The sequence below is a fragment of the Frieseomelitta varia genome, unplaced genomic scaffold (genome assembly GCF_011392965.1).
Source record: "Frieseomelitta varia isolate USP_RPSP 00005682 unplaced genomic scaffold, Fvar_1.2 scaffold_579, whole genome shotgun sequence".
In the NCBI taxonomy this organism is placed as follows: Eukaryota; Metazoa; Arthropoda; class Insecta; order Hymenoptera; family Apidae; genus Frieseomelitta; species Frieseomelitta varia.
The window spans coordinates 17215-27723 of record NW_025110344.1 but is presented as its reverse complement, the minus strand read 5'-3'; the positions used below and the strand labels follow the sequence as shown (position 1 = coordinate 27723).

The 10509-nt window shown below is 32.8% G+C and overlaps 1 protein-coding gene across 2 annotated transcripts; it reads right to left on the bottom strand.

The window, feature by feature from the left end:
* Positions 1–199: 199 nt before the first annotated feature.
* Positions 200–10425, bottom strand: LOC122534201. Of its 2 annotated transcripts, none has more exons than XM_043664594.1 (10): positions 10128–10425; positions 9999–10044; positions 5262–5327; positions 4839–4971; positions 4332–4462; positions 4065–4174; positions 3193–3338; positions 2696–2894; positions 2508–2624; positions 200–1987 (listed from the first exon to the last, which is right to left on the bottom strand). In XM_043664594.1, exons 3-10 carry the CDS (start codon positions 5319–5321, stop codon positions 1870–1872), a joined length of 1014 nt encoding a protein of 337 aa, XP_043520529.1. In that variant the 5' UTR covers positions 5322–5327; positions 9999–10044; positions 10128–10425; the 3' UTR covers positions 200–1869. The 2 variants fall into 2 exon arrangements, with proteins under 2 accessions (XP_043520529.1, XP_043520528.1); XM_043664593.1 differs by lacking the exon at positions 9999–10044 and having other exon boundaries at positions 10128–10232; positions 10322–10406.
* Positions 10426–10509: the final 84 nt, after the last annotated feature.

The following is a 10509-nucleotide window of genomic DNA, read 5'->3' as shown; positions in this document are numbered from 1 at the left end:
GTTCTGTATGCGAGCAATGATAAAAATTAGACTATTAATACGAAATAAAACCGAAAATTGTCTCTGAAAAATCGAGTCCAAATGTATGGATTTCGTTGCATTTTAAATCAATTGTGGACGTTGAATAGTTGCTTAAATAATAATATTACAATAGGACGTACGTATGAATGAGGGGAAACGAAGTAAGTAAGTAAATAAGTAAGTATTTACGATGACCTTTGTATTAGTTAGATTGCGTTAGTGACTTGCGATGCGTCTATCACAACTTATTTTGAAACTGTATTATTGACATGTTGAACACATTATTGTTCACTGAATAACTAATTATTACCACATACATATAATAAAGTACATGCAAAAGAATGAAACAAATAAAACATGTTACTACTTACTTAGACATTTGAAAACATGTTGTACGATATAAAAGGCTTTAGTGTATATAGTTTTGTAAAGTATTAACAATGTATAGACTCAAAAAGATGAAAAAAGTATATAGAATGTTGAACCGACAAGATATGTTGTTCGTATTAATCGAGGCCGATGCAAATTACGAGTTTTAATTGAGAAATCGGACCTCGACCAACCGCAACGCGATTCAATGAACAATACACCTGTATAATATGTAGGTATACAATGCATACGCACGCACACGCACGCGCGCGCGCGCGCGCGCGCGCGCGCGCACACACACACACACACACACACACACACACACACACACGAGTATGTAAGTACTTATGTACGTATAATACGCGTGAAGAGAATTGTTGCATTGAAAACGTTTTGCGGCTTATAATTAAACAAATGATTGTTTTGTTAAATGTAGCTGCATTTACGCGTATGTAGGTATGTATGCGTACACATGCACACGCACACGTATACGTAAAAGCAGAGAGAATGTTATTCGTTACAAACCTATATAATATGTGATATCTGCGTATTATTTTAAGCTGTCAATAGAATGTCCTAATACTAATACTAAATACACCATAGTGAGATTAAATTCTGTGTCATATTGAATTAAATTCCCGACATCTCCTTTATTTATTCAAGAAAGAAAAGGAGAAAAAAATAATAACTTTTCAAAAGTAAGCAAAACAAATTTTCAAACTTCTCATCTATAGTCGTATAAATCTTTGCAAAGATCCGTCCATACGAGATGTTATTTCATTATACTATATCGTGCACAACGAATGTAATTGATTCGTATGTACTGAATAAATAACAGCCAGATAGCAATAAAAATAGGTAGTAATAACGATGATAACGTACTATAAATTTACTCACTGAATCAAATAAGCTTACTGTTTATTATTTAATCTTAATCTAACAAATATCATGTACCTACATTATTCAATAAATACGTAAATAGGTACATGTACGATAGTAGGAATTCATCGTATAAGAAATAAATAGAAAAAATGGTGGATACACGGATTGTCAAATATCTTACTCTACTTATTAATGTATGTACATACTTGGGTTGTTATGAAATAAATTGGATAGTTATCCATGGTGTGGAAGTTGTTTAATAGCAGATGTTGATCGTATTTCAACGTACAAAATCAAATGTAAAGTCAGATGCCAATTAAAATGGGCCAATTTGAATTAAATTTGCTAAATTAAAGTTTTGAATTTTAATGAAATTTCTTACAAGTGGGGATGCTTGATGGGGTGTTTTATTCGAGTAACTGTCTTCTAGTTGTGTCTGCCAAAAACATAACAAATAGTTATTGAAATATTAAAATACCTACAACAATTCTGTCAACTTGCATCTGTCAGGTGCAAAGATACAGAACCATCATTGCAAGCACAGCGTTTCAATTCCTTGCGAAGTAAGTTGTTATCTGACGCGTAATTGAAATTTGTTTAATAGCAGCGGCAACGTTCCGAAGGGCAATTGGAAGGATAAACTAGACACTTGTCCATGCAATAAATGCTCGCGCCGTCTTTGCCAGCAATGTCTCCGATCGCATCGCACACTTCCCTGTTACAAAACATACGATGAAACGTTTAATAAATTTTTTCATAAAATTTCACTCTTCGATAAACTACGATAAACTACTACACCATTCTTTATTAAATAAAGCAAAGAAACTAAATTAGTTATTTTCGTACATAGCAATGTACGAAATCGTGGAATTGCATTGCAAGTTTGTTATATACGAGTGAAAAGGTACAAAATTGTAAAAAATATCACGAGACAATACACACGGCCCAATTTATGTTAAATTGATGATTTGGCTCGATCGAACAAACAGCCAATCTATAGTTTGTCAAAAAACTACTGTTCGTTCCTACAAAACAGCTTTTGCAAGACATTCTCCAAAAGAGAATGATATATATGTACATACCAGGTAGGTATTTGTAGATAGTAACAAATAATAATTATTACATTTATTATCGACAAACGCAATTGTCATTAAGACGAAATTCTCGAATTAAGAGCGTCGAGCCGTTATTTTCTTAAAAGATGTACGATATATGTTATTGTCAAAACAACTTACGGGCATTGACAAATAGCCGCTGGACAGTTTGGCGGATAGCGAAGACAATTAGTTTGGCACCAGTCGCTCATTCCTGGTATACGTCGGTAAAGGAAAGTGGACATGCACACCTGAGATCTGTCGACCGAAGAACAGCTTCTATTAATAAGTTTGGTGCCTGTGTTAATTGTGCAGAAATGTACACTTACCTAACGACGAGTGGGAATATATTGTTTGGAGAACGGTAGTCTTTGTAATAGAGCAAGAAGGGATTGTCCTGTTGTACAAAGAGGGGTGGAACTCCAGCCGTGCTAGTAACAATGCTCACATCGGCGCAATTTCGAAACGTCTCCGGTCTTCCACACCCGTTTGCTTCAGTTCCATTTTCACAAGTGCCCCACATATTACCTAATACAACAATTATCATTCGTAATACACGGATTGCGAATCTATAAAAAGAATTTATAAATATAAATGGTTAAATATACAGCTGAAACATTTGAACTTGCGCTGCAGCGCTGTCGCATTTTAGAAACATATGTGCTACATATACATGTGTACATACATTGTAAATAGCAGCTTTTCTTTCAATTCAAAAGAACAGTGACAGTGAACAGTAAATTGCAAAAATCATTAGCTGCAAGTAGATACAGCGAAGTTCGTATATCTATCGTATAGAAGCAAATATTACGTAAAAAATACAAACCAGTGTAGTAGTTCCATTGAATCACACACTGCGTACAAGTGACGTACGGCGGTAATGTTACCTTATATCGAAATATAGCTTTCCTTTCAGTGTCCGCAGGTATCTCAAATCGAACGTCCCGGGTCCCAGATATATACAACGGATACCTTGAGCAACGATTTCATCAGAGTTACTTTTACGAGTATCTTTGAAAAGGGGATAATTATAATTTGACGATGGATACTTGTTTCCAAGAGATGTTTCGAGGCAGTATCATTTCGAATCGTGAACGTCTCAAGACTCTCGATTATCTGAACTCGATGCAAAGTTTGAAAAGTATAATAACAGTGTAATAATTGCTGTCTAGTAAAGTTGCTGTTGACAAAAGATGCTTTAAATTTAATATTTTTAGTACGATATTTTGTACGTACATATGGTTGTATCAGTCACCGTCATTTTTATATTTTATATATCGGTAAAATTCAACGGAGTATGTATGTATCTGTATCTATGTGAATACTGCATTGGTAACAAAAGAAAATGAAATAAAATTAAATCTTGAAAATTTAAACATACCAGTGTACTTGCATCTGTATTAATGAGAGTTAATAATATAATATAATAATATAATAATAATATAATATCGATACTACAACGAGGAACTATTTTGGAACAAACTAATTGCAATTGCATGCTACGACATACTAATAACTAATAAAACGAAGAATGCAGTGGGAAGTAAAGTAAGTATAAAAGCAATTTAAAATATGTGTGTCGCGTGTATAGTGCTTTTACTTGCTACAGAGCGGGTACAAAAGACAATTTGTACAAAAGACATCTGCACAAATTAGCATTGAGATGAATCAATGTCATCAATCAAAAATTTTGATTACCTGTCAAAGCATTCCTGGTTTGCCACATGCCTTGGATTGTTATTTGGACAAAGATACATTTCGAATCTTCCTAGATGGTTGGCTGTAAGCTCAATCTCAACATCGATATCCTATAAAAATATAGATTCGGATCGACGATGTATTCGACTAATTTAATTCGATCGATTTAATTTGACTAATTTAATTAAAAATTCAAAACATAGACAGAGAGAGAGAGAGAGAGAGAGAGAGAGAGAGAGAGAGAGAGAGAGAGAGAGAACACTTTACCTGACCAACTGTGTAATGCCGAACGATAGTGCCCTTTGCATATTCGCCACCCGCTTCGTGTGGTCTCGGTTCTTTCAACTGATAAGCATCGCCACAAACTCCACACTGACCTTTGTTCTCCACCCATTGCACTATAACCGATAATTATATTGCATACATGTCAGCGTGTCAAAGAATCGCCACATAATCGCTATATAAATACGTGGTTCGTGATCCCGTCGCGTTTTTACTACATGTACATACACTGTATATTAAATCAGAGTGAAAAGTCGATCTTGACGGCTCCATGAAAAGTGGAGCTGACCGGTTTTTACACCAAGCCCTTGAATCTCTCTTAAACGTATATTATGTAACGCGACATAAATTTCAAGCTGTATTTTATTCATCGTCTACCTATTGTACAATCTACATTCAAGCTTCTCTATTGTTGCTCTTTTACTCACTAGAGATATAGATATCGAGATAGTAGATATTTATTATTAAGGTAACCATTGTGAAATAACGAACCTGCATATCCGCCACAGAAGAGTTCGTTATCATTGTAATTTACAGGATTTGGATATCCAAAACGCCACATACTATTTCGTGCAGGTGGGTCCATTAAACGTCCATGACCATGTACATGAATGCAATTGGGAACCTTTAAAATCATTACTTTATACAACTAGAAATATTATTTCGGTACTACACATTGATACGTCGTTTACAATTGCAATTTTACAATTCTCAGTAAAACGAACTAAATTTATTTGTTTATGATAATTCAAATAATTTTGAGTGAACGCAAAACATCTCGCAATTTATATATAATTAATTATCATAGATCATTGGAATAAACGTATTAACATTTGTATTTCTCAATCAAACTTTGTAAAATTCAAATGAAATAACGATTATCGTACATGTCCGATAACTATATTTTATATTTACCTGAAGAAAGAAACAGGTTATTAAAAATATTATATTCCGACATCGATATCTGCTAATCATGACCACCTAAAACAAGATTTTCAAATGACAAAAAAGTTCAGATCTTTATATTTTTATTCTCTCTCTCTCTCTCTCTCTCTCTCTCTCTCTCTCTCTCTCTCTCTCTCTCTCTCTCTCTGGCAGAATACGTAGACAGGAAATTATTCTATATATTATTCTGTACATTCTATATAAATCAAATACAATTTCGTTTTTGAGAAAATCAAATTTGTATAGTAATGAATGATGAAGATGATGATGGCAATAATGATAATGATAACGCTAATGAAACAATAACATGACATTGCTGTAATAAATATATTAATGAATCAAGCAAAGTGTCCTTGAAACTATGTTTAGCATTGTAACAGAGTACAATGAATTCGTGAAGGTGCAGAGATTTCAACTGTTGTGAAATTAAAAAAAAAAAAACATCCATTTACATAATTAGCTAACGATAGTAATAATATCCGCTTTGATTTACGTACGATAGGATTATTTACATCTCATTTTTAATCATGTTAGAATAATAATTGGCATCAAAATGATCGTCAAGTGGCGTCATATGAATGTAAACTAAATGTAAACTAAATGGTAAAAAATAATGAATTCAATTCGCTGGAAATGAAAGCTTCCGTAAGAATATAAATGTATGTAAGTATGTACATATGTACATATATACGTGTCTACGTATACATACATAGTAAATATCAATCAGGCTGAGTTGACAATTGAAATGTTTTTCTTAATAAGAAAGTATTTCATGAACTAACGAAATTGATACAAAAGTACAAGTGCATACTAAATTTCTACATTTTTCTAAGTATACACATGTAGATAGGTATCCATACATATATACAAAAGAAAATATACATAAGATTTACGTTTCATATCATGCGATATGACGTAGTAATGTATTTTAATACATAACACGTACATTCATACATGTATACATATATACATATATACATATATATATATATACATTTGTTAGAAAATGTAAATTTTTCAACTTTTCTTCAATCAAAGATGTAGTTTACTCTATTTCTAGCTTTTTCTGAATATCTTCATTTATTTCATCATTAGTGATCAAGTTTATCATATGCGCTCGAGTCTAACAACACTTGTTCCGTTATTCCAGTACAACCTGTGCTTGTGTCTTTTTATAAAAAAAAAAATTTAAGCTTACGATAATCACATAGATTATTTATGTACATAAGTTATAGCAGAATCAAAAGAAATCTATTCCAAAGGTCCGTAATACCAATCAAAGTTGTATCTACTACATGATGATCATTAACTTGAAATACCGAATGAAATTAGCATAAATTTAAACTGACATTAAACCAGTCGAATGATAATATCTTTGCACGTGTGAGTGGACATGTTTGACAATCAATGGAATTATAAAACCCGCAATATACCTACACGTATCTAAAATTTGATATGTTTCAGCATACGAATTAAGCGTCGTAGATGTTGAACAAACGTACTTTTGTTACTTACTATATTACAGGATGTCATTCGATCATTTTGCGATGAAACAACACAATGAGACATCGTACCATTGAACAATAACATTCTCTTCCTTTCAAATCATACGTGAATGAAAAGTGTATAATAATAATAATAATGATAATATGTTATGTTAGAATAACAGAGTAAATGTAAGATGGATAGAATACAAAGAAAAAGAAAAACTTGGAAAATATCAGCGATCTTTATGGCGATTTCATAAAGAAGTACAAGTAACGATATAAATTAATCAAAGAGTGCGTAATTTGAGAAAAATGGTAAACTTTTAACTTTTAAATTTCGATTACTTTGAAAGATGTACTAAATGAGTATTAGAACCAGATGAAAACACTTGTCGAGTACAATTAGTGATTAACATTTTTTCCATTTACACACATACACACACATATATATATATATATATATATATATGACTGAAATTTTTTTCCGCATTTCAATATTCTTAAACTTACCCTTATGTTTATCCTTTATCAACGGAATTCGGTAACTCGAGATAAATCGGTGTATCGCCTTTCTCCAAAACGGCGAAGGTTAACCAGGTCTTTTTTTACTCGCTTTTAACCAACTTGTGTCTTTTTTTTATCGGATAGTGAGATATTTTTCATGTTGCTGAATGATAATTTAGCAGCTAGATTTTCGTGAAATATTGTTCGTCAAATATTATACATAGAAAACCAATGACCGTTTTCATCTTAATCATATTTTTCTCTTTCTTATCGAACAAGATAGTCGAAGGATTGGGAAATATTTTAACAAACATATGGAAGAAAAGAGTAGATAAGAAAGAATGCTGTACGTAACCAATCGAAATTTTTTTATTGGGATACAAGGCAGAGTTGCAGTCGATGCGATCTAATGTTAACGAGTGTTAAATAATAACGATTCATCCGATTTGTCCATCGAACATGATAACGTAAGAATTGGTAACATAAGAATCACGACAGCTCATGTATAAATAGCTTATAAATAGCTTAAAAGCTGTACAAAAGCAAAGCATGAGCTTTTTCTGAATACATTCATATAATTGCGATTATTGTTAGATAGAATCATAATAATTAAGATTAAAAGATGCAATTTGTCAAAGTTTCTTGTATATAAATCGTGATAAAAATATGTCTCAATACTGGAGGAAGATAAAAGAATTACGAAATGAAACAAAAAAGTCATAACAACCGACAATTAGACGATAGTTAGATAGATGTTGGTACAGATGTACATGATTAATTCTCTCAGTCGTGTGTTAAAAAAAAAGTTTAACGTTCTCATTGCTTTCTTTCTTTCTTTCTTTCTTTCTTTCTTTCTTTCTTTCTTTCTTTCTTTCTTTTTTTTTCCTACATACGTATTCTATGTACATATATATACAGATATATACAATCGAAAGTTTAAATTTAGAAAGAAAGAACATATCCAAGTTGTATATATACGTACGCACATATGTACACATGTATCTTTACATACGTATTAAGGCCAGCGAAAAGATTAGTTTTTATTTTTCAATTGTATTTGCAAATATTAAACAAAATAGATAATAAAATTTTAAGGGGTCTGATTGTAAGGAGTTTAACTACAAAGCGATCTTGTAATGATATTATTATTGCAGAGAGGAAATTTTGATCGTTTGATCGACATTTCAGAATAAACTGTCAAAATTGTTGTTTTCTATCTAATAAACAAAAAAATTGGAAGGAATGGAATAGTAATCGAATCGTGGAAGGAATATCCGAAATCAGCATTCGCTGTTTTAACATGCATGTAGCATGTTCACGAGATAACAGAAGAGAAAAAGTTAAAAGGTTTTTAAGAGAGACATTGGCTTTTTGCATCGAGAACATTGTCGAAGGTTGGTGACGACTAAAATCTGAATACACGTATTATGAATCACGTGAAGCATCATCCGTATTATAATATATATATTTTTTGTTAATATTGTTACTTGTACTTACTTACTTACTTACTTACTTACTTACTTCATGTACATACTACACTTTAATTCGATCGAATGATGTATGTATAGGGATATTAGTAACAATACTTGTGATATTCCTTTTATTAGGTTCTTTCCAATTTTGCAAATGTGTTGTAATATCAAAAAAAATCAACAAGAGTCTTTAAATGAATCGTACGTAGCAAAATTATTACGTACAGTTGATAAAACATTACCGTAATAATCGTTTGCAAAATCGTAATCAGAATGCATTTGAAAGATATGCATTGAAAATATGTGACATGTTTTCTTTCTCCACTTTTGAATAGTTATCGAGACTTTCGATCGTAAAACTTTCGTGGAACTTTTCGCATTTCAGACGACAATAGACTTGGATGGATAAAAGATACGATAAAGGCAAACAGCGGATTCGTCCTTTGAGAATTCGAAATCACTCGAGCGATGATTTTTTTCATAAGAACGCAAGTACGCCTTCCAACAATTTGTATGCTAATTGTAATTGTTGTTTGTATCATATGTGGCTAGATACGTGAAATTTCATATTCTCACATGCGTGTGAACGCTTATGGTTCTAGAATTTATGGATAGCTCTAAAAGGATAATGGTTCTTTCTTTTAGACAAGTTTTTGTCCTTCGTTACATTTAAGTTCGGTTTGACGACAGAAGAATATCGAAAACAAATGTAAAATAGTGAAAATGAGAGAAAGGAATGACGGAATTCTCTTCAGTCAAGGTTTCAGTCAATGTTTTCTGTCAAGGTCACGAATAAAATAGAAATTCGACAATCGAGAAACATAGATTCGTCGTTAGCTAATTTCTAGCTAACAAAAAGGAAACATCACAATCTACTCGATCGTAATGTAATTTTCGAATGTTTTCTATTGCTGCGCTACTGGATGTAAAATCTTTAGCAGCAAAACTATTGATTACTAACTATTAATTTACAACCGTTGAACAACTTTAGAGATGAAAAACGCTATTCGAAAAACGCATGCTTTTGCTTTATCTAAATATTAAAATATTTGTATTTCCCGCCCGGTGTGAGCCGTCCTTTACAATGAATTCGCAAATGGTCTTTGTCGATCTTTGTGAATCTTTCAATTTTATAGCGGGAAACCGTTTTGACGGTTCTTGCCAGATAAAGCTGTAGATCGTGAAATGTAAATCGTAAAATAAGCAACGTGCAATCGGTACCGCAAGAACGGGAGGATACTTACTGGTGAGTGCGTGATCAGAATCTTAATATCGATGGTCGAACGATCGCTGTAGGTGAAAATTGTCTAGGTCACTCGTTTGCTGGAGCAAGAAAAATCTTTTTAGGGGAGATTTCCCTATTCGATAATCACCTTTGAATTTCGTAAATCGTTCTCTACGTTGAGACGTTGAGACGTTGAGACGTTGAGACGTTGAGACGTTGAGACGTTGAAACGTTGAAACGAGAAAAGCGTATACTGTTCAATGAGAAACGGACAAATAAAATCAACTCGTTCAAATTTTGCGTGCACAAAGTTAATTGGAGTGTTAATTAAACGAAACGTACAATACAACAAAGTGGCAGCATACAGCGGTCGTGATGTCGCGCAGTCGAACGAACAGACACGAATGCGTTGGCGCGAACGAATAATGCTCGTGCGACATAGCGTGGGCTGCCACAGCCGAAAAACTTGACTACCACCACCCAAGAGTAATAGCATCCGAAATCCGAGAGCAAAGGATCAACAGTCAGCT

Bases quoted from the DNA above. Each gene is read 5' to 3' on its own strand.
- LOC122534201 (XM_043664593.1), bottom strand. From the start codon at position 10,342: ATGCTGCCACTTTGTTGTATT. The intron at 10,233-10,321 runs GTACGTTTCGTT...CTCATTGAACAG, and splicing joins TGCTGCCACTTTGTTGTATT to TATACGCTTTTCTCGTTTCA. The intron at 4,972-5,261 runs GTAAATATAAAA...ATGATTTTAAAG, and splicing joins TAACCTGTTTCTTTCTTCAG to GTTCCCAATTGCATTCATGT.